The 25,217-nt window shown below is 40.7% G+C and overlaps 1 protein-coding gene across 1 annotated transcript in view; it reads left to right on the top strand.

Moving 5' to 3' along the window:
* LOC127448176 (synaptotagmin-like protein 5) overlaps window positions 1-25,217 on the top strand; it is a 35,234-nt gene that overhangs the window by 7,091 nt on the left and 2,926 nt on the right. The window contains exons 2-16 of the mRNA XM_051710517.1: window positions 6,067-6,396; window positions 7,799-8,008; window positions 12,968-13,083; window positions 13,698-13,815; window positions 14,413-14,509; window positions 15,178-15,307; window positions 15,938-16,038; window positions 18,068-18,145; window positions 20,475-20,540; window positions 20,684-20,862; window positions 21,097-21,199; window positions 21,304-21,465; window positions 21,870-21,978; window positions 24,069-24,198; window positions 24,276-24,484. Coding sequence (XP_051566477.1) covers window positions 6,272-6,396; window positions 7,799-8,008; window positions 12,968-13,083; window positions 13,698-13,815; window positions 14,413-14,509; window positions 15,178-15,307; window positions 15,938-16,038; window positions 18,068-18,145; window positions 20,475-20,540; window positions 20,684-20,862; window positions 21,097-21,199; window positions 21,304-21,465; window positions 21,870-21,978; window positions 24,069-24,198; window positions 24,276-24,484 — 1,933 coding nt within the window. The 5' untranslated portion in view covers window positions 6,067-6,271. The remainder of the gene's footprint in view (window positions 1-6,066; window positions 6,397-7,798; window positions 8,009-12,967; window positions 13,084-13,697; window positions 13,816-14,412; window positions 14,510-15,177; window positions 15,308-15,937; window positions 16,039-18,067; window positions 18,146-20,474; window positions 20,541-20,683; window positions 20,863-21,096; window positions 21,200-21,303; window positions 21,466-21,869; window positions 21,979-24,068; window positions 24,199-24,275; window positions 24,485-25,217) is intronic.

Genomic DNA, 25,217 nt, shown 5'->3' with positions numbered 1-25,217 from the left:
ATTTCAGTATAAGTGCTTGTACCTGATGATTCATTGTACTGACCAGTCTGCTACTGTTGTCCTTCTAAACACTCTGTCTTACTCTCCCCAAATAAATTCTGTTTTCAGAATTATTAGTGAAGTTTACAGTACATCCATACCTGTATTCTGTAATTGTATTATATAGAGTGCAAAAAGTCTGTGTCCACTTGAAAATGCTTCTGTTTTACATTTTTATAATTTAATACAGTTTTTAAATACAATAAAAAAATAATAATAAAAATAAATAAATAAAAACATAAAAAATAATTTTAATATTTAGGAATTTCAATTTCAAAATTAAATTGAGTAATCTTTAAGAAAAAATTATTTAATTAAATTAAATCGTTTTATTAATTTTTTTTATTTTTTAAATACAATTCAGGTTTGGAATTTTGCTGTGAAATTGAAATCCGTAAATCTTTTTTGAGTGTATAACAATTTGGGTTAAATGTTAAAATTCACATTAATTATTATTTATTTTATTTATAAAATAAGGGCCTCCCCTTTTCTCCCCAATTTGGAATGCCCAATTCCCAATATACACTAAGTCCTCATGGTGGTGTAGTGGTGGCGTAGTCAATCGGGGTGGTGGAGGATGAATCTCAGTTGCCTCCACGATTGAGACTGTCAATCTGCGCATCTTATCACGTGGCTTGTTGCGCACGTTACCGTGGAGACGTAGCGCGTGTGGAGGCCCACACTATTCTCCGCGGTATCCACACACAATTCACCATACGCCCCACCAAGAACGAGAACCACATTATAGCGACCACGAGGAGGTTACCCCATGTGACTCTACCCTCCCAAGCAACCGGACCAATTTGGTTGCTTAGGAGACCTGCCTAGAGTCATTCAGCACACCCTGGATTTGTACTCGCGACTCCAGGGGTGGTAGTCAGCGTCAATACTCGCTGAGCTACCCAGGCCCCCAAATTCACTTAAAATGAAGAATAATCTTAATATTTGGTATGTCCCTGCTGCATTCATGACAGCATGCACTTGAACTCACGTGTTTGTGCAAAACCTGATGAGCCATGTTATCCAACATGATTTAAGAATGTTTCAAAAATAATCTTGTGTGCTTCAATGAAAGCAAAGTAATCTGATAATCTGAGCAAATATTGTCAGTCACAAATGTGTTTACACTGTCAGAAAATATGTGCAAAAATTTTACCTTTAGGGGTATAACAGCTTGCCACTTGGGCAGTACCCTCAAAGTTACACCCACTGTACCTTCTTTACACCTTAAGGTACTAATATGTACTTTTTAGGAATAGATAGTACACTTAGGGCACTAATATGTACCCTTTCGGTATAGTTAAGGTACATATATGTTCCGATTACCATATAAAGGGAACAGTGGGTGTACCTTTGAGGGTACTGCCCCAGTGACAAGCTGTTGTACCCCTAAAGGTATCATTTAACCGCACATTTTCTTCTGAAAGTGTATTTGATAGTTACCAAGAAATTGTTCAGTATCTTAAATATTTGTTCTTTAGTGTGCATCATAAGCAACGTTTCTTTGTTTCTGTATTTCCATGTTTAAAATAGATTTTGAATCCCAGATTTTCAATGTACACACCTGTAACAATGCTGGCAATGACAGGCAGATGATGACGATGAAGTGAAGAACCCAGGTGCAGTTTATTTACATGAAGCGTGAGAACCAAAAACATAACTACAAAACATAAACTTGAACTAAACTAGACTTGACATATCCCCCCCACTAGGGGTGGCTCCTGACACCCCAAAACATAAACACAAAGTTCAATAGGGAGCTGGGGGTGGGAGGGGGGTGGAGCATTCGTGGCGACTTGACATTGCTACGTGGCATGACGTGGTAACATGGTACGGCAGGATCACTGATTTGCCTGTGGTAAGCGTGGATGCTGACTCGTTGCTGTGGCAGGCGTGAGCACTGGCTCGTGGAGCAGAGGCTGGCCTGGACCATGGAGCAGATGCGGGCCTAGACCATGGAGCAGAGGCGGGCCTGGACCGTGGAGCAGAGGCAGGCCTGGACCGTGCAGCAGAGGTGGGCCTGGACCGTGGAGCAGAGGTGGGCCGGGACCGTGGAGCTGAGGCAGGCCTGGACCGTGGAGCAAAGGCTTGCTTGTGACATGGCAAGGAGCAGTCAGGGGCTTGGCTGAGACATGGCATGGAGCAGACTGAGGTTCGGCTGTGACATGGCGTGAAGCAGACTGAGGCGTTATTGTGACAGGCTCAAGCATTGCTGTGACATGGCATGGAGCAGGCTGAGGCATTGCTGTGACATGGCATGGAGCAGGCTGAGGCGTTGCTGTGACATGGCATGGAGCAGACTCAGGATCCGGGGCAGAAGGTGGCACAAGCTCGGCGACCATGACGTGGGACCCTGGCTCGTCGACCATGACGTGGGATGCTGGCTCGTCGACCGTGACGTGGGATGCTGGCTCGTCGACTGTGACGTGGGACTCTGGCATGGTGGTCATGACGAGGGACTCTGGCTCATTATCTGCCTCCTCCACAGTGAACGGTGAACCACTTATCAGTAGGGCAAGGTCGATATACTGAGTCAGGCTGTAGGTACTCCAACCGTCAGGCATCAGGGAGGAGACCGCCTCATTCAGCCCAAAACGGAAACAATCCTTGAGGGCAATCTCATTAAAGTCGAGCCTGCAGGCCAGAGCGCAAAAGTCCTCTACATATTCCTCCAGGGGACGATTCCCCTGACGTAAACGATGTAGCTGAACTGCTAGCAATGACAGGCAGACGATGATGATGAAGTGAAGAACCCAGGTGCAGTTTATTTACATGAAGTGTGAAAACCAAAACCGTGACTACAAAACAAAACATGAACTAAACTAGACTGTTATATTTTTGTTCTTTATAGAGACCGTTATCTGCCACTGCAAAACCCACATTGATTGACCACTACTATGCTTAACCAAGACCTACTAACCAAGGTTTACTAATCTACATTTCACTGTGTCCTTTTTTAATATGTTAATGCAGCCTCTCTGAAAGGCATAAAATATGCATGAGTCTAATGTCCATTAAGCCAGGTGTTGCTGGTGAATATGTTTCCATCATTAGAGGAGTAATTACTGTGAACTGAGAGTCTGGACTGGCAGCTTGTTGACTTGCTCCTTCAAGGTAAAGCCATTGAACTACATTTCCCATGGTTCTTGCAACATGCTTGTCAACTCTTAGTCTTGTCTGGTGTCTTTATGTTCATTAGAGCCATGTGTACCAATGAATTAATAGTGTTTTTGAGTGTTATTGTCATTGTGTCTTTTAATTAGTCTGTGTATGCAGTGGATCAGAGTAGCCTATGTTATGCTATTTAAAAGGATAGAAACCCTGAAAAATTGTCATCATTTACTCACTGACCCTTAACACTTACTTAGTTTAATAATTTTTAACCATGACTTGCACTATACATAAGTAATATTGGCATTATATTCATGATGTTAGCCAGAGGGGAACTGGCACCCACAGTGAGTCTGGTTTCTCCCAAGGTTATTTTTCTCCATTAACCAACATCTTACGGAGTTTTGCGTTCCTTGCCACAGTCGCCTTTGGCTTGCTCACTGGGATTATAAATACAATTATTATTTAATTACTTATTTTTAAACAATTCACAGTTGTATTTTATCAAACTACACAATGATGACTCTAAGACATTATAGATATTACAGTTTTATCTTCTGTATCTTCTGCTCTGAAACGATGTGTGTTGTGAAAGGCGCTATACAAATAAAAATGACTTGACTTGACTTGACCCTCATGTTGTTTCAAACCTGTGATGCAAATTTATTTTTGTCTGGATTAAGAAATGTATAAAAAAATACCTAAAAAATGCAATTCACATAATTCTTGAATACACCTCTTTATATGATGAACATGTTACTTCAAAATATTTTTTTATATTTTTTTTTCTGGGGCTTAAAGTAAAACATTTAATGTGGTGTAACTGTCCGGAGACCGTAAAAAAAAAAAAAATAATAATATCAAAGTTTCATTAAAAGCTAAGAAATGTGTAAATTATTGAAAATTTTAAATTCTTGAAGTGTTAACCACACACATTCAAATACACACACACACATGCTGTAAATACTGTGTGTGAACCCAGATCATACAAAGAAATTGCACAGGGCATTGAACATGATAAATCAGTGCTCTAACAGGAAATGAAAGTTCTCCACAGATCTGTATTCAGGCCAGTGCATTGCTTCAGTCCTCATGGGGCGTACAAGCAAACCGACTGAACGTGACTGAAATGATTATGGATTAGAGCTGGCACTCTTCATGAATAAGGTACAAATTTGTGTCTCATTACTTTTTGTAAAGACACCATGAAATCAAAATTGGAATTGTGTGACTTGTTTTAAGACATTCCTAATACAGTAGTCTATGAACTTTGAGGCCATCTTAATGCTAGTGTACCCACAAACATTGACAAAATGATCTTTTTAGCATCTATTTAGTATTAATTATATTAGTATTTAATTATATATTAATATTTAAAATGTACTTTTTTCTCTTCCGAGAGAACAGACCAAAAATATTGATGACTCAATTTACTACACAGATTTTTGTCCAATCAGATGCTCTCTAGCTCCCTAATTCCACCTACAAATTGACTAGCAAGTAGCATATCATGGTTTATATCAGTGACATAACTAAAGTCTATCAGCAATAATAAAAAAAAGGATGAGCCCTTATAAATGTCCCATCCAAAATGCAGTATACATTTTAATTATTAATTATTATCATGATTCCAAAAACATAACATATAGCTGTGTCTCATAATTTTTGGGCTACCCTGTTACAACATACAGAAATGTCCCCCTTATTAAAATTGATATATACCATAAAACTGTGTTGTCAGAGAAGTAACATCATTTGGACCCTTTCTACAACAAGGCAGGAAGACAAATAAATAATAAAATTTTAGCCAAATTGTAGTGTTTTATAGCATTCAACCCTGCTACCAAGGTAATTGTTAGAAAAATTAATCTTACAATAATTATAAATATTTAATGAGTAATTTTCTTCATTTTATGGGAAATCAATTACTACAAGCCAAATTTGTTACCAAACTAGGTACTCTTTAAATGTTTGACTGCTAAATTTAGGGTAAAATGGAAACCCTCTTTCACATTTTGACTTAGTTTTATTTTAGTAGAACTTTTAACTTAGTATTTCTATAATTTGTTTATGCATTTATAACTGGTTCTGCTTGACTTGGTCTGAATGGGATTTTTTTCTCTGGCATGGGAGGCAGGCGTGCTAACAGGAGGTTGCTAGTGCGCCTCTTGAGGCCAGGGTAGTGAGGTTTACTGGCTACTGCTGCACATTCTTTCAGGAACTGCCAGCTACTCAAAGGTTTTAGTTCCAGTCCCAAGTAGGCCTAACATACAGTGAATACTGTCCTGCTCTTTTTACTCTGTCTTGTGCTACTGTGGAACTTCACCTCAGATTGCTGCTGGCAGACTGCCACTGCAATTAGTGTATTGTCACTTTAGATAAAAAGCTAAATGGTGACTAACTAGCTCCTGTTTGGCTGAGCGCTTATACTGACACCTGGTCTGTCCGTCCATTCGCCAAGCACATAATGAGGACCATAATAATCCATAAAGTCCACCATGCTGAACCAGAAGTGTGCTTTACATGTATGTGCACCATTAAATGCCTTTTTAAAATGCTTTCTTTTCAACAGTTAGATCTTGTTCTTGGTTAATAATATCTGGCTATGCACCTTTTGTAATGAAAACAAAAAAGGTACTCACAAACTGTCATGATTATTACATTTTTTGTCTTATACATTTGTTATAATTTTATTTTTACCCTATTTTCCCCTCTACTTATAATCTTAGTCAGGGTTTTGGGGGGAATAATTTAGTTATATGTAACTAAATTATGTTATTTAGTTATAGTAATATGACCCCTTTTACTTCAATAGACATGAGTCATGATTTACCATAAATACTGCAAATATCAGACCTAAATTATGCTGATTGATCACTAATCATAGTTGCTAATTGAATTACTGTATGATTGCAGCATTTCTACAGGTGAAAAGATTAACAATGCACTGACCACAAGACCAGCCACAGTCACTGAGAGACCAGGCGGATGATCTTTCATCGGAAGCAGTCCTTCACTCTGACAGAGGATTCAAGCTGCATTCATGAAGTATTGTTCTGATTGGTCTGCAGCCAGTTTGATTGGCTGAGTGTTTGTTTGAGCTCTGTGAGCAGTTCTTTAAATGGTCATGGCAAAGAGGGCTGAGTCCCTTAATCTGTCCTTCCTCCTGGAGCACGAAAGGCAGATGATCCTCAGTGTCCTCCAGAAAGACGAGAAGCTCCGGAAACGAGAGGAGAAACGCATCAGGTAGTGTCTTCCACTCTATATGCTCCTGAACTCTGTATTGTGAATTCTACTGTGGCACTGTTATATCAAGATAAACACAGCAGCAGTTTTAATCGTGATTTGGATTTGTGTCTGCCTTCCTGGCTAAGGCTGATGGATGAAGAATTGGTGGTTATTTTCCACACACCTTCAGAGCAGCTCTCCTATACAACAAGAATTCGTTAGTGGTGCTTTCTGTTGCTATTATTATTGCACATACTTTCAATTAGGTGTCAGTTCTAAATTCTTCACCCTGAGTATTAAACTTTGCTGTATACCTCGTCCAGCACCGTTTGTGCTATGGAAACAAGGTGGGTTTACAGATAAAATTGTAAGTGAAGCTTTTAAAATCATCTTAACTAATGTCGTTTGTTATTTTATGATGGAGTAGTGCCTGTATCCCAAACCAGCATGTAGATTGCTCGTTATTAAGCAGAACTTCGGTTCTTTATTACAGGAGCTGTCTGGCCAATATGTCCAGGAGTTTGTCTAAACATGAACATAGAAAATACATTTATATAACTTATTAAATATAAATTTGTCTTTGAGGAACTGTGAGATACGAAAAAGGTTTGTTGATGTCGCATGTAATGGAGTTACGAGTGGTTCAAAGCTCGTTACTTTATGAGCGTTTTTACGTACTGCTTTGATAACCATATTTTTCGGAAACCCGTCATAGAGATTAAAGGAATTGTTCACCCAAATTTTAATTCTCATTATTTTCTTACCCTCGTGCCATCCAAGATGTGTTTGACTTGTTGTTGAGAAACAGATCTATATTTAAGTCCTTTTTAACTATCAGTCTCCACTTTCACATTCTTCTTCTTTTGTTTTTGGCAATTGCAAATCACCACTTACTGGGCAGAGAGGAGAATTTAGTGTAAAAAAAAAAAAAAAAAAAAGACTTAAATAATTATCTGTTTCTCACCCACATTTACCATATCGCTTCCAAAGAAATGGATTAAATCAAATGGATTACTTCTATGCTGCCTTTATGTGCTTTTTGGATCTTAAAATATTTGGAACCCATTCACTGGCATTGTATGGACCTGAAATATTCTTCTAAAAATCTTTGTTTGTGTTCAGCAGAAGAAATAAAGTCATACACATCTGGAATGGCATGAAGGTGAATAAATGATTAGAGATTTTTATTTTTGGGTGAACTATCCCTTTAAGTACCACTTAAGTGCTTCTAACAGTCTACTTAGTGCTTCGGTGAACCAAAACATATACTTTGTTGATTTGATAAAAAAAAAAGTACATAAAATTAAGAAATTGTAAATCTAGAATCCAAGTTAACGGAAACAAAAATTCACATTAAAAGATGAAGAGGTCAAATGTTGTTTTCATCCATTTGTTTATGCTAGTCTTTGTGTCTCAAAAGGAAATTGAAAAATGAACTTGTGGAGCTGAAGCGAGCCGGGCGGCGTAGTTCGGTGGATCAGCGTGAGTGTGCTGTATGTCTGCGAGCTCTGGGTCTCATCCTTCAGAGGGGGAATGTGTGTACCAAATGTCATCGGCGCGTCTGCAATTTCTGCACTGCTACGCCTCCGGGTAGCAACCAATGCAAATGCACCGTGTGTGCAAAGACTGCGTGAGTCACACACAACATCTAAACACACTCTGGAATGAAATGGAGATAAGAGTCTCTCATTTATCAATGAACTTTTACTTTATGGCTTAATAATATCACAGGGATCCCATGGTCATGGAAAATCCTGAAATATCAGGGAATTTTAAAATTGTGATTTCCAGTGACTCCAGCCAGGTCTCCTAAGCAACCAAATTGGCCCAGCTGCTAGAGAGTCACATGGGGTAACCTCCTCGTGGTTGCTATAATGTGTGGTTCTCGCTCTCTGTGGGGCACGTGGTGAGTTGTGCATGGATGCCGCTGGAATAGCGTGAAGCCTCTACATGCGCTATGTCTCCGCGGTAACGCGCTAAAACAAGCCACGTGATAAGATGCGCAGATTGACGGTCTCAGACGCGGAGGCAACTGAAATTCTTCCTCCGCCATCCAGATTGAGGCGAGTTACTACGCCACCATGAGGACTTAGAGCGCATTGGGAATTGGGCATTCCAAATTGGGGAGAAAAAGGGGAGAAAAAAAATATATTACAAAAAATTAATTGTGATTTCCAGGCCTGAAAATGTCATGGAAATTAAAAAATTGATGAGTCTAATGTGGAGAATACATCACATGGACTTACCAACCGGGAAGTACCACACATGGAAAGGAGTCCCCACGGTAGGTCCTACCTGGAAGGCAGTGACTGGTGGAAGAGCAGAACTCTGCCCAAGGGAAGACACAGGTTTACCGTCAGGGAAACCATACCATGGAAAATACCTCATATAGGATTACCGACAGGAAACCACCACACATGGAGCACCTATCCCAAGTACAGGGGCTGACCTGACAGGGCATACTTCACGAGTACTGGGCCTGGCATCGAATTTCTCTGCCGAATTCGCCTGCCGCAGGGTGCTGGGGAAGGAAAGACATCCAGGGTTCGCCCGTCCCGGGAACTCACGTGGACGAAAAAAGCACACATTATCCCCTCAGGGAGGGGAAAGGTGGTAAGTGCAAGCGGTACACCCAGCCAGCTGCCCGCAACTTACCTTTTTGTACCTGCTAACACACGGGATGAAACTGGCTCAACCCAGAGATTGTAAAATTTCGCGAAGGTATTGGGTGTCGCCCAGCCCGCTGCTCTACAGATGTCTGTTAGAGAGGCGCCGTTCGCTAGGGCCCAGGAGGATGCCACACTCCGAGTGGAGTGTGCTCGTACTCCCAGGGGGGATGGCGTGCCCTGGGCCTGGTATGTTAAAGCGATGGCATCCACAATCCAGTGGGCAATCCTCTGTTTGGAGACAGTCTTCCCCTTCTGCTGTCCCCCAAAACAGACAAAGAGCTGCTCAGAGCATCTATCATGCAAAGCGCGAACTGGACACAGCAACGACAAGGCTGGGTCTGCCTTCTCCTGAGGCAGCGCTTGCAAGTTCACCACCTGATCCCTGAAAGGGGTAGTGGGAACCTTGGGCACATAGCCCGGCTGGGGTCTCAGGATTACGTGAGAGTATGCCGGACCGAACTCTAGGCACGTATCACTGACAGAGAATGCCTGCAGGTCCCCCACCCTTTTGATGGAAGTGAGCGCAATCAGGAGGGCCATCTTCAATGAGAGGGCCTTTAGCTTGTCTGACTCCAGGAGCTCAAACGGGGCTCTCTGTAGGCCAAGTAAGACCATAGAGAGGTCTCACGAGGGAACGAGTTGTGGTCTAGGAGGATTCAACCTCCTGGCACCTCTAAGGAACCTGATGATCAGGTCGTGCTTCCCCAAAGCAAAGGAGGTCCTTCCTCAGGGGAATCCGCCAGGGAGGGGCTGTCGTGAGGAGCGAGAGCTCCGAGAACCAAGTCTGGGTGGGCCAGTACGGTGCCACCAACATGACTTGTTCTTCATCCTCCCTGACTTTGCACAAGGTCTGTGCGCAGGCCCCGGGGCCAGCTGTGTGCCAACACATCCGTGCCGAGTGGGGCCTCAGTCAGGGAGTACTATAGCAGGCGGATTCCTGGGAAGCAAATAGGTCTACCTGCGCTTTGCCAAATCGACTCCAAATTAGATGGACCACTTGGGGGTGGATTCTCCACTCTCCTCTGAGCGTTACTCATCACGACAGCGTGTCTGCTGCACGATTGAGTACGCCTGGGTGATGAGTGGCCCGCAACGACTTCAGTCGCTGCTGACTCCAAAGGAGGAGATGGTGGGCGAGTTGCGACATGCGACGTGAGCGTAAACCGCCATGGTGATTTATATACGCAACCATCGCCGTGTTGTCCGTCCGGACTAACACGTGCTTGCCCTGGACCAGCAGCCGAAACCTCCGCAGAGCCAGGAATACCGCCAGCAACTCGAGGCAATTGATATGCCAACACAGTCGAGGTCCTGTCCAGGAGACCAAAGCTGCGTGCCCATTGCAAACAGCGGCCCAGCCTGACTTGGACACATCTTTTGTGACAACAACACGCCTGGACACTTGTTCTAGAGGAACCCCTGCCTGTAGAAATGTAAGGTTCGTCCAAGGGCTGAATGTGCAGTGGCAGACCGGCGTGATAGCCACGTGATGCGTATCTCGGGACTCAAGTCTGAAGCCAGTGCTGAAGCGGTCTCATACGCATCAACCCGAGCGGCGTAACCGCGTTGAGGACGCCATATGCACCAGGAGCCTCTGAAATTGTTTCAGTGGGACCTCCATTCTTCCTCTGAATAACTTCAGGCAATTTAGCACTGACTGAGCACACTCGCTCGTGAGGCGCGCTGTCATAGCGATTGAGTTCTCCAACCCGAGAAAAGAGATGCTCTGTAGCGGAGAGAGCTTGCTCTTTTCCCAGTTGACCTGAAGCCCCAACCGGCTGAGGTGTCTGAGCACCAGGTCCCTATGCGCACACAATAAATCTCGAGAGTGAGCTAGAATCAGCCAGTCGTCAAGATAGTTGAGGATGAAGATGCCCACTTACCTTAGCGGGGCAAGGGCTGCCTCTGCGACTTTCGTAAAGACGCAAGGTGACAGGGACAGACCGAAGGGGGGGACCTTGTACTGATATGCCTGACCCTCGAAGACGAACCAAAGGAACGGTCTGTGTCAAGGGAAAATCGAGACATGAAAGTATGCATCCTTCAGGTCTACTGCCGCGAACCAATCGCAAGATAGAATGCGCTTCTGCGTCAGCAGAGCTTGGTGCCGGACCGAGAAACAGGGGGCGTCAGCTTCCTGCGGGAGGGCTCTACGCCAGGGCCGAGTGGTTGGCTCGGGCTGTGGCAGAGATGGTGTTGCTGCCGCAGGAGGACGCCCTCGGCAACGAGCAGACGAGGTGCGGGATCTCGGCAGCCCGTAGGCAGGATGTGCTGGATGGCTGCTTCTTGACTGTCAAGAACTGCTGGGCAAAGTCCTCGACAGTGTCGCCGAACAGGCCACCTTAAGAGATGGGCGCGTCAAGAAAGCGGACCTTGTCGGCGTCGCTCCTCTGTGCAAGGTTGAGCCACAGGTGGCGCTCCTGGACCACCATGGTGGACATCGCCTGCCCGATAGCCACGCCGTGACCTTCGTCACCTGAAGGGCGGGAGCCTAGGACGATTCTGCCAGGTGGTGGCGCTTTGCGGGCACAGGTGCACCACAATCACCTGCTCCACCTGAGGAACCTCCAAGTACCCCTCGAGAGTCGAGTCCGGGCAGTGAAAGGTGCCAGCCAGGACTTTGTGAGGTCCTCATGCACCTCCGAGATAAAGGAACTGGGGTAGAGCGCGGCTGTGTGCGGCCCTCTGAGCCCAAGAACCAGTCGTCAGGGAAGGGTGGAAGGTTTCCACTCCAGCCCGACGCTCGCGGCAGCCCGGGCAAGCATGGCCGACAGCTCCGCGTCGGCCTCAGACTGGGCGATCGCACCAGATGGTGGATGCCCAGCCGAGTCTTCCACATCAGACTGTAACAGCCCGCACTCCGATGCTGTGATCGAAACCTCATCCTCCTCCCGAGCCCCGAATGAGACATTAAGCTCACCCTGGGGCGATCCACCCAACTCATCCATGAACTCGTCCGGTGGAAACGAGCATGCTGGGGAATGGGAGGTCTCTAAAGAAAGAAAGCTGCGATTGCAACGTTGCCATGTTGATGTTCTCACAGTGAGAACATGAACCGTTCACAAACGCTGTCTCAGCGTGCCTACGACCCAAACACGTGAGACAGCGATCGTGGCCATCAGAGGCGGAGAGATAACGACCACATCCAGGAACTGCGCATAAATGGAAAGACATCTTGAAAAAGACGCTTTCCGTCAGCGCTACTCTTTTAGAGAAAATATACTCTTTATTCATTTAAGTGTGGCTGCTGAAGCGCCCAGGGGCATTCTCTGCACTTATCTGTTTGAGAAAGGGAGAACCCGCAGTAATGCGCTGTATATCCAACAGCCGTTTTACACTTTTGACAGAGGTGAATGGAACGCTAGTGTATACACTCTACACTGCTCAGCTCCGAAGAACAAATCTGAATGAGTGGTTGCAGCCATCTCCTTTTATACCCGTATGTCCGGGGGAGTGTCATGCAAATTCATCTCGCCAATTCTCATTAGCCTTTTCTCAAATATCAGAAGTGTTTTGGGCTCTCAAGTTCGACCCCTAATGTCACAACATCGACACAACGTCGAGTGAGTGACAGATAATGAACCCTGATATTAAAGACCCCATTACATCAAAATCAAAGTTTTGTAGCTTTAAGTGCATGTCTGCTTTAAGGCCATTGATATGACAGAACAAACAGATATACTGTATACAGTACATTCCAAATTTACAGTCCTTCTCTAGAGTGTCTTTAACTAAAGGCTTTTATCTGTTTTAAAAAAGCAACTTCCTGTTTCAAGAGGAAATCCATGAACACAGTAAAGAAAATTAGGGTCGTAAATCCATTTCATGGAGTCTTTAATAGATGAACCAATGAAGCTGTGAATGCCACTTCTATAATTGATGTTTACGTTGTGTTGTCTGTGTGGGAATGGCTGTTGTAGGGAGCTGAAGGTAGTTACAGGGGAATGGTTTTTGGAAGAGAGATCCAAAAGGTTTCAACATGCCAGTGTACCCAGCAGTGATGTAGTCAAACAAACTATCCTCAGCAGTCCTCTAGGTAAGACCAACTGACAGGCTCTTTAATTCTTTATTTCTTTTTTATCTGTAATGTGGATAAAACAGTTTTAAGATGGAGCAGATTGTTTTTAATTAAAGATTGTATATTACACTGGCTCAAATCACTGCATTTGCAATGAACTGCAGTAAACTATAGCTAAAAAACATTAAAGCAAATATTACCATTGTACATGATGTAATTATACAACCTGCTTGCTCTTTCCACTAGCTTGGACAGAAGTTATTGAAGGACTAGTTCACCCCCAAAAATGAAAGTCTTTTACTCACACTCATGTCATTTCAACTCATGAGTTTCTTCTTCTTGTATGGAACACAAAAATAAATGTTTAGCTTAATGTTAATGCTGCTTTTTTCCCCATACAATTAAAGAATATAGTGACCAGGGGCTGAAAATACCAAAAAAAGTACAGTTATTTAAGACAGATTATTAGTACCCAGATTTATTTATTTATTTATTTATTTTACATTTTCCAACATAATGTAGTTAAAGGGTTAACACATATTCAGAAATGTACATTATGAAGCAGGCTTGAGTGCAGATAAAATAACATCAGTTTGATTTGTATCTAATGAATGTCTGTTTTTATTTTGGAGATGGAGGATCCACCCACAGACCACCTCCTCCCTTAGAGCTGGAGAGATCAGCCATACCCAAGTCTGAGAAATCCACCTCACCCCAATTCCAGAAAAGCACAGGGAAAAACAGAAAAGGGTGAGGGGCGTAATTTGTTGTCCACTGAATGTGTGCTATAGTATGGCTATGTTCGGAATAGTATACTAATATACTACGCTTACTTTTTCTGTAGTATGTACTGTAGTATATACAGTATACTGTGCAATTTTTCAGTATGAATGAAAATGGATGACCTACAGGTTCTACATTTGCCATTATGTGCAGTATTCAATAGAGCACAGTGTGCTGCTGAATACTGTATCCATTGACTGCAGTGCACTCAACTTGATCTTCCATTTCCAGTGTTACAATTAAGCCTGGAGTCATATCATCTGCAATGTTTTACATCTCATCATTTAACCAAACTGCATGACATTTTTACACAAAACTAAATAAAAAATTCAAATAAAAGTTTTTATTTCCAAGACGATAACTGGATGCCACTCCTTGAATTACTGTAATGAGGTTATGTCTATATAGCACACTATTGATTATTTTTGCATAATGCATACTGTTAACATGTCATTTTTTTTTAAAATAGTAAGCATTATAGTATACAGTATACTGTAGTATCCAATTCTAAACATAGGAATGGAATACTATATTCTTCTCATTATGGCTGTGTCTGTGTATTAGCAAAAGAGCAGTCACAGTGGAAGCATCAGGGTTACCAACAGTACCCAATAACACGAGAGCACAAATGGCACCGACCCAAATGGAGGCAAGAAACAGGGTAACACATGACAGCACATTTGCATTCCTATTTACAGACATATGTTTTAAGAAATATTCCAGGTTCAATACAAATCAAGCTCAATCAACAGCATTTGTGGCATAACCACAAATTACCCAAAATTTTATTTTCGGCACCTCTCTCCTTTTCTTTAGAAAAAACTAAAATTGAGGTTACAGTGAAGCACTCACAATAGAAGTGAATGGGGCCAATTTTTGGAGGGTTTGAAGGCACTTCAACTTCTATAAAAGCACACATGAATTCTTCTGTTAAAACTCGTAAATTATTTGAGCTGTAAAGTTGTATAAATCGTCATTTTTGCGGGATTACAGGGTTCATGGAGTTATGTCGTCATGGCAAAATGTAAAATTGGATATAAATTTACACAGAAAAAGTTAGTAAGTGATTTTTCACACTAAAATCATGTTAATATGCATATTGTGGCATGGCTATACTTGTGAAACTGACTTCTATTGTATGTGCCTCACTGTGACCCAGATTTTTGCTTTATTCAAAGTAAAGCAGGGACAAGTCGAAATAATTTTTTTTTTAAATCAACATTATGCCACAAATGCTGTCGATTGAGCTTAACATGCATCGAACCTGGAATGTTCCTTTATGCGTGACAAGAAAGTAATGTTGAATTCTGTTTGTGTGTGTTTGTTCAGCCGGATGGGGCAGAGAGTGTGTCTAGTATACAAAGTAGGGACAGCGTTTCTGAGAAGGTGGCTGATGGGCGGAGACAAACAGACTCTAGCACACCCTCCATTGCTGTATCCAGATCCTCCCTCTCATCAGGTATCACCATGGCAACAATTTGACATATATACCATTGCTGTAAATAACACCAGTGAAGATAGTTGTCTGCACAATTGTCCACACATAGGAATGGAAAAATCACAAATTAGATCTTTTTTTATCTGATTTTTTTCTCCTTGACAGCAGTGACATTAAATGGAGAGCAAATTAAGATGCTCACTTTAGTTTTCTGCTTCTCAGATTTTCCAAGATACCAAAGTCTGTAATCAAAAGTCAGAGATTTCAATATGAACTCAAACATTTCTTATCAAACTCTTACAAGACTAAATTATCTGATCTATGCTATTCACATTCATTTTAAAGCTCTATATTCTTACTGTATGTCAACAAATGTCACATTTATGTCTACGTTGTCAAATTTAGGAGGAACATGGTTGATAATTAAATATTACTCCATTAAGTCTCTTGAGATCTGAAAGAGCAACCCTGATTTTTTTTCTCTGGGCATATATCAGTTTACTGTAATGTTTTGCATATTAAACCTTAAAGCAATTAATCAGATGCCCTTAGAAGAATAACATAATACAATATATATAAAATAGTCAAAACATTGAGGTGGTTAAAAACAGCACACACTTTCTCTCTCTCTGTCTCTCTCTCCATTCATAGACCGCAGTCGCTCAGAGGTTGACCTCAGTAATGCTGGAGAGGGGTTCAGTGAAGACCCTTTGATTAGCCGGTGCCACTCAGTTCCAAGACTGAATGATGGGGTTAGATTTCAGCCACAATATATTAAACCATTTCTCGCCTGCAGTCTTACTCACAAAATTTTGCCCTGTGTGTAAGATATTATATTGATTTCTGGTCGGGGGTTGAAATGATAAGGGTCAGCCTTATGTAATGTGATTTTCTGATGTCAGATCACTGTGAAGTGATCACATAACCCTTTGATGCAAGAGTCATTAAATCACAAAGGAAAAAATATCTAAATGTTACTGTTCACTCTAAAACAAGAATTTAAGCATTCCTAATCTTTTTTTTTTTTTTTTAATCTCCAAAAGGATGAATAGTAGATAATGGTAAATATTCTATAGATCCTTCATGCATTATCAATAATAAAACACAATGGCATATGATGAGGGCAAATGACAGAATTATTGGTAAAGGTCAATGGTAATCACCCATGATGGTTTAGATATAACACACTTTGAATGGTTAAAAAGTTTTCTGAAGATCTGTGCACTGTAGTGGACACAACGCAAAGAGAAACCAGTGATATTGCAACATGATCTTGTAGGAAATCGTCTTGTTAGTTCTAAATTTTTTGCACACAAATTCGGCCTGATGCGGCGAATTCCAGAAAAGCACCACCATGCAAAAAATGTTCATGCCTCAAAAATCACCCACATTGTGCCTTTTACATCATGTGCTCTTTGATCTCCGGCTAGCGAGATACTACACTTGTAAAGTACTAAGTGAAAGAATGCTGTTTTTGGTCTCAGTACTGTTAGGATTTCAGTGTATTTCCAAAAGTACTGATCGTTTACGAGAAATCATCCATACACTGATCAGCCACAACATTAAAACCACCTGCCTAATATTGTGTAGGTGCCCCTCATGCTGCCAAAACAGTGCCAACCCGCATCTCAGAATAGCATTCTGAGATGATGTTCTTCTCACCACAATTGTACAGAGCGGTTACATGAGTTACCGTAGACTTTGTCAGTTCGAACCAGTCTGGCCATTCTCTGCTGACCTCTCTCATCAACAAGGCGTTTCCATCCGCAGAACTGCTACTCACTGGATGTTTTTTGTTTTTGGCACCATTCTGAGTAAATTCTAGAGACTGTTGTGTGTGAAAATTCCAGGAGATCAGCAGTTACAGAAATACTCAAACCAACCCGTCTGGCACCAACAATCATCCATGCGATAATCGAATCAGCCAATCATGTGGCAGCAGTGCAGTGTGTAAAATCATGCAGATACGGGTCAGGTGCTTCAGTTAATGTTCACAACAACCATCAGAATAGGGAAAAAATGCAATCTCAGTGATTTGGAGCGTGGCATGATGCGAGCCTTCCGTCCCCTGGCGGACAGCTGCGGCTCCTCCCCTGGCAGATGGCAGTGGGGAGGACTCAATGACAGCGCATCCCTCCTCCTTCCCGGGTTTCGGCACCAATGAAACAGGGTAAGGTGGGCAACGAGGAGGCGGGAACTGGCAGAACAGTCAACATAAACTTTAATGACATATAACTTAAAACAACTTAAAACACATAGACGCACACACACACACACACACACACACACACACACACACACAGCGGCCACGTGTGTCTCTCTCTCTCTCTCTCTCTCTCTCTCTCTCTCTCTCTCTCGAACTGGCGTCTTTATACCCCTCCCAGCTGATTATGACAATTCAGCGTCGTCATGGCCCGGCCACGCCCTCCTCCTCATCACAGCGCTGTTTTGGCGGCACGAAGGGGACCTACGCAATATTAGGCAGGTGGTTTTAATGTTGTGGCTGATCGGTGTATATTAATGTAATTACTACTCAAATGTTTAATTCAGATAATGTTTGCTCATGTCTTGTGCTTGCACAGTGCATTGTGCAGAGGTACGCATGCACTCAACTGTGTTCCAACTTCGGCCACTGGGGACAGTTCTGAAATTCGGAAAGCAAAGACCAAATTTAGCAGACAAAATATTCGAGCCTCCTGTCGCCGATTTCCCACAAGATTAGTCTGGTTATTGTTTGAGTTTTCTGAGTGTGATATCACTGAATTAGTGTTTTTGTTGTAGGACTCGGATGAGGACATTGATGCTTTGTTATCAGCACACTACAAAACCAACCGGAGCGTCTGCAGTACGCAGTCTATGGTATAATGATTTACACATACAAAAAAACACACTTACTCACCACAATCAAAGGCACAGTTCTATGATGTGTTTTGCTACAGTGCATGTTTGCTAGGCCTGTACAAATGTCTAATTGGAAAAAACTGTGTATTTATTAATTTGTCTGTTGCTTGTGTGCATTGTACAAGCTTATATTTGTGTCCCTTATGGATATTAAAGTTTCCTTCAGGCAAAATCTCCAGTTACATTAGCTCACTTAATTTATTGACTCACCTGGCAGACCTGTGCATCCAGTTATAATGCAGGCTCTCACATACACACAATTTAGCAAAGATAAAACATGCATTACCAAGCGAAAGTGAATTCTAGTCATATTTTGCCTTTTCTTGCCCACACATACAGACACAGGTGGTGCATTTAGACACAACAAAGAGAGATAATTAAGCTGAACAAGAAGAAAAGTAGCCTCTTTCAAAACAGCTGACATAACTCGACGCTCACACACAGACTCTAAGAGCTAGATGAGTCATTATGCCACACCAGCAGATGTGAAGAGAGCGATGAAGAGGATTGAAAGTAAAAGGAAACAAACTACACTGCAAAAAATAGTTTTTCTTGTTTTCAGAGAAATCTAACAAAATGTAGTGAACGTTATGCTTAAAACAAGGCAAATAAACAGTTGTTTTTAAAATAAATTATTTTTTTCTTTTGGATTAAGTTTATTTTTCTTACCTCACTGGCAAATAGTTTTTTCATTGTTTTAAAGGTGCACTCATTTTTTTCCTCATTTAAAAAATGTTACTTCTAAAGAAATGAATAGAAGTTTTGAAACGTGGATGAAATCATGACCGCTCATGTGAGAGGAAGAGTTCAGTCACATTAGTAACCTTATAAAAGCTCTTTTATTCTATATGGAGCAGGGGCGCGTCATGGGGGCAGCCATGTTAGCATCACATGACCAGCTGAATACTACTCGCTTAATCTCAGTAACTGCCCAGTTTTTGGACTCTTTCTTGTATTAAATTAATCCTGGCTTACTGTGCATAGTGAATTTCTACAATGACATTGGTAACTGAAAACTACCGTGTTTGAATAATGCAGCATCCAGGCCACTAGGTGTCAGTGTGAGCCATACTTCAACATATTTAAAAAAATTACTGAGTGCACCTTTAAGCATGAACATCACTAAATGTTGTTAGATTTTTCTGAAAATAAGAATTAATGTCTTGTCAATTTGCTTGCCAAGTAAATGTATCTTATTTTTAGGATGTTCAGATATTTTCACTGGAAAACAAGACAAATAATAAATAGTAAGAAACTGTGTATCAAAGACAGGCTTTCAGTGAATGCAAAGAAAAGTCACTCTGTCACAGAAAGAGGGAAAATTTCACACAAAATGTAAATTCTGCCATCATCTACTCACCTTCATGTTATTTTAAACATGTCTAACTTTTTTTTCACCTTAGAACACAAAAGGTTATGTTTTAGAGATTTTTACGCAGCTCTTTTCCAAACAGTAAAAAAATTAATGGTTACTTGGGATATCAAGCTCCAAAAATGGCAAATAAAAAAAGAATCACACAAGTACCAAAAAGGTAGTTAATTCAACTCATGAACTACAATTCCAAGTCTTCAGAAGTACAATACAATAGCACAATAGCTTTGTGTGAGGAACAGACCAAAATTTAAGTCGTTATTCACTGAAAATGTTCTTCTTTGCCATAGCTCTCAAATCTCATTTGTGTTCGCATGCATTTAAATATGAATATGATTTGACATCAAACACCATTGGTTCTTAAGTGTCTCATAGCCACTTGCGACACGGCAGTTTTGAAGACTGAGATATGAGGCAAGATTTGTAGTGAATAACGACTTAAATTTTGGTCTGTTTCTCACGCAAAGCTTTTTTATGGCTTTAGATAACTTGTGACATAGTTGTATAGACTATAAATATTTGTAAATATGGTACTTTTATGATTCTTTTTTTTTTTTTTTTTTTTTGTAATTTATGGAGCCTGTCGGCCTCAATCACTTCCGCTGCATGGAAAAGACAAGTGTGAACATTCTGCCTAATATCTCCTTTTGTTTTTCACTAAAGAGATAAAGTCATACAGACTTTAAAACAACATAATGGTGAGTAAATGATTTTTGGGTGAACTATTGCTTTAAACAACAACACATAATCAAAAGTGTAAAAGCTCCTTCCTGGCCTCAGCAGTCTCTATTCTTTCACACAATCCATGTTTTACTTGTTCTTCCCTTCTCTGCTCTGTTTTTTCAACTGCTTTCCCAGCTTTACCTTTGTGCTATCAATTTTCTCTCTTTCTTTCTCCTGTCTTCTTTATTCTAGTCTTCCACACCTGCCTTGGAGAAAAAGTGGGGCTTCCTTAATGTCCCTGACTCAGATGCTGATACTGTGAGTGTTCTCTATCTGTCTGTCTGTTGCACCGTTTGCTTCTACTCTTCGTCTCTGTACCACTGAAGAGACTCGCATACCTAGACTCAAACACAAGCTTGTAAAAGATGCACAGCCTAACACTCTCGCTGTGTGCTCCTCAGACCAGCATCAACAGTATGATGAGCGTGTACAGTGAGACGGGGGACTATGGCAACGTGCGGGTTTCCGGGGAGATCCTGCTCAATATCACCTACAGCTATAAAACAGGAGCACTCAACGTGCTCGTCCGTGAGTGCCGCTGCCTAGCAACCGGGGATGAGAGGAGACAGCGCACAGATCCGTAAGACCACACACATACAGTACATACCCTCTACTAAACTCTTTACTTAAAGCCCTGGCAGAGCATTAGATGTTTAGATGTATAACTGTTAGGCCAGAATATAATAACTAGTTGTTTGTGATTAATATAATGTTTGTTTTGACATATTTAAAGATTAATTAACCCAAAATGCGTGCTTATTTTGACAGCCCTAATAATAATACTAGGCATTGTGTGCATGTGTGTGTTTTGCAGCTATGTTAAAACGTATCTCCTGCCAGACAAGTCCCGTCAAAGCAAGAGGAAAACCAGCATCAAAAACAACACCACTAACCCAGTGTTCAATGAAAACCTGAGGGTAAGAGGGAGGCATCTCTCTGCATTACAAGCTTTTGTATCAGGATGGATCTGCAAATGAGATATTGATCTAGAAGTCACTCATCGGTCTCTGTCTTTGTGCAGTACGTGGTCAGTCACTCTCAGCTGGAGATGCGCACACTGCAGGTGTCTGTGTGGCATCATGATCGCTTTGGACACAACAACTTCCTGGGGGAGACAGAGCTGACCTTTGACTCCTGGGAGTTTGACACTCAGATAGATGAGTGGTTCGCCCTGCAGCCCAGGGTAAGATAAACACACACACACATGAAAATGCTTTGTTTACAGTAAAATCACATTGTATGACATGATCCAAAAAATTTGGGAACATTATATATCAAGAGAATATTATCATATTGTTAAAATCATCTTACCTCTAAAAAAATGACAGTTCACACATCACTGTGGAGGTAACAGCATCTTTTCCATATGCCATAAACTGCCTAAAACTGCTAGTGTACTTCACTAGGTTTTTACTCTCTTTCCCAGCCCAGCAATTTGTAAGTCATGAATGAAAAATTGTATTGTTTGTGTAATTGTCCCATTTGGCATTGTTGGTGGCAGTTCCAATGCGTGAGATTGAAAAATGTGTTGATGTGGGTTGTGTACAGTTATACTGAATTGTATGTGTGTGTGTGTGTGTGTTTCAGAATGAATCTTATGTAGATTCAGTGATGCATTATAAAGGGGAACTGACGGTGGTTTTGAAGTACATTCCTGCAGAGAGAAATGTCTCCCTTCCTCTGGACCAAGTGCAAGGTATGATTTATATAAATGAACTCATTTCTCCCTCTGTTCATTATTGTGAAAGAATATGAACTACATTGGTGATTTCTTATGAACGGTCAGAACTATTGGAAAAGCATTGAAATACAGCTGATAATCCAAGTTTAGAGTGAATTCCATTTTCCATCAAAACTATGGAATAACATAAATGGAACTACGGGAATTATGTTGTGACTAAACAAAATCCAAAATAAATCAAAACTGTGTTATATTTTAGCATCTTCAAAGTAGTCACCCTTTGCCTAGAATTTGCAGACATGTACTCTTGACATTTTCTCAACCAGCTTCTTGAGTTATCACCCTGGGATGCTTTTTAAACAGTACTGAAGGAGTTCCCATCTATGTTGGGCACTTATTGGCTTCTTTTCTTTATTATTTGGTTCAAGTCATAAATTTCAAAAACTTTTTGTTTTATAATGAAATAAATTAATATGGTGGCACAATTATATTTTTGTCTACAAAACAAATTTCAAACATTTAAGCATACGCCTTCAGATCAAAAGATTTTTAAGATCATGAGAAACATTTCAGTCAAGTGTTTCAAAAAATTTCTTTCCATAATAGCAAAATCTGTTTATTATTCCAAATTTTTGGCCGCCAGTGTGTGTGTGTGTGAGTGTGTGTGTGTGTGTATATATATATATATATATATATATATATATATATATATATATATATATATATATATACACTGCCGTTGAAAAGTTTGGGGTCACTTGACTGAAATGTTTCTCATGATCTTAAAAATCTTTTGATCTGAAGGCGTATGCTTAAATGTTTGAAATTAGTTTTGTAGACAAAAATATAATTGTGCCAACATATTAATTTATTTCATTACAAAATAAATATTTTATTTTAAAAAAAATTTTTTTTTTTTAAATTGATGACTTGGACCAAATAATAAAGAAAAGCAGCCAATAAGTAACCAAAAAATAATGGGAACTCCTTCAATACTGTTTAAAAAGCATTCCAGGGTGATACCTCAAGAAGTTGGTTGAGAAAATGTCAAGAGTACATGTCTGCAAATTCTAAACAAAGGGTGACTACTTTGAAGATGCTAAAATATAACATAGTTTTGATTTAGTTTGGATTTTTTTAGTCACAATATAATTCCCATAATTCCATTTATGTTATTCCATAGTTTTGATGACTTTACTATTATTCTAAAATGTGAAGAAAAAATAATAAAGAAGAAATGAATAAGTGACCCCAAACTTTTGAATGGCAGTGTATATATATATATATATATATATATATATATATATATAAACTGTATATGTATTGTATAATGAATAGTTATTGCTCTAAATTTGGTTGAGCCATTCAAACACAGCGTATATGAATGTATATCTATAAATTTGTTTGAGCCATGTTCGAAGTTGTTGTTAAATAGCTGATAAATGCACACCTTTGACAGCACAAAAATTACATTCTAAGTGCACCAAACGTTTATAGAATAATCTTGATTATTATGTTGCTTGGCAACTGTAAACAGCCTACAGTTTATGACTGTTAATGGGTAATGACTCATTTTACTGTGAGGAAGTAATAAAAATTCTGTCATCATTTACTCATCTTCTTGTCTTTCCAACCCTGTATGACTTTCTTCTATGGAACAAAAATTGAGAAATTTTGAAAAATGTTCTCTCATCACCCTACTTTCCCCCTTATAAGCAAAGCATAAAGTGACCAGGGGCTTTTAAGCTCCAAGGACAAATAAGCACCATAAAGTTAGTCCTATGACCTGTGCACTAGATTCCACACTTATGAAGTCATAAGATAGCTTTGTGTTAGAAACAGACCAAAATGTAAGTTATTATTCACTGATCATCTTGCCATAATCACATTTTTAAAACATCTCCTTTTGTAAGAAAGAAAGTCATATGGGTTTGGAACGACACTAAACTCCTTTTAAAATCACTGTAACACATGACAGTCAAGTGCAGAATATCAACAAATTAGCAATTTTATTAGCAGCTCTTTCAAGCTTCTTGTTTTTGCTTACTGTTTAAATTAACAGAGTGTATGATCAAGCTCTCTCCCTGTATTTCTGTCCATCTCAGTGAAAAAGGGATTTCTGAAAGGAAAGAAGACCATCACTCTTCCTAAAGGAGGAATGGTGGAGCTGCTGGTGAAAGAGGCCAAAAACCTGACAGCTGTAAAAGGAGGGTCCTCTGATCCTTTTGTCAAAGGGTGAGCAGATCACTTTGCTGTGATTCCTCATTTACAAACTCATAACAGACTCACACTCCTGTTTGTTTGTGTATCAGATACCTGCTGCCTGATGACAAGAAAAGCACGAAGCACAAGACAGCCGTGGTAAAGCGCACAGTGAACCCTCGCTGGAATCACACCTTCACATACTGCGGCCTGCAGCACAGCGATCTGGACAGCGTGTGTCTGGAACTGACCGTGTGGGACAGAGAACCATTCGCCAGCAACGTCTTCTTGGGTGGGGTGCGACTCGGCGCAGGGACAGGTGAGCCCCTCTCTTTATCTCTCAACTGTTTGTCAGTTCATTCATTAGGAATCCACCGTATGTTCATCAGACATTTAAAGTGTTCATTTTGACATATAAGACAACATTTTTCATAGCGCTCTAAAAACCAATTAAGAAACTATAGGGACATGAGTGTTTTTGCTCCGTTTATGACAACATGAGAAACATAAATGGAGATATGCATGTTTAGATTTGCACTCTCTCTCTCACACACACACAGAGGCTGCACATGAACTACCATGTATGCGGTATGGTTTAAATGATGTTCTTTCTTGTATTGTATCTGTCAAAATTACACCATTTGGAATTATCCATCAATATTTTAAAATTTAGGTTAACGCAACCTCCTAATTGGCTTACAAAAGGTAAACATTGACCATTGATTGCAGTGTTACTGACTAGTCATATACTTTTCTGGGCGACTAGTCGACTATTAAAAATTGCTAGTCATGCAAGCTCTATAGATGATGTGTTCTTGCTTTCAAAAACAGCTTGGCAGAGGGCAACAGAATGGAACAGACCTATTTAAACTTGATACGCCATCTTAAAAATGCAAAACTCATGGCAAGATTTTCTAAAACCAACACAATGTCCAAAGACATCCATCTTACAGTGTATGGCTCTAGCGGGAGTGCTTTAAAGGGGAAGAATTTAAAGAAATAATTTTCCACTACGATTTTACCATGCAAACTGTCTAACAACTAAAACAAGG

This window comes from Myxocyprinus asiaticus, chromosome 11 (assembly GCF_019703515.2).
Source record: "Myxocyprinus asiaticus isolate MX2 ecotype Aquarium Trade chromosome 11, UBuf_Myxa_2, whole genome shotgun sequence".
In the NCBI taxonomy this organism is placed as follows: Eukaryota; Metazoa; Chordata; class Actinopteri; order Cypriniformes; family Catostomidae; genus Myxocyprinus; species Myxocyprinus asiaticus.
The sequence above is the reverse complement of the archived record's forward strand: the minus strand, read 5'-3'. Positions and strand labels throughout refer to the sequence as shown.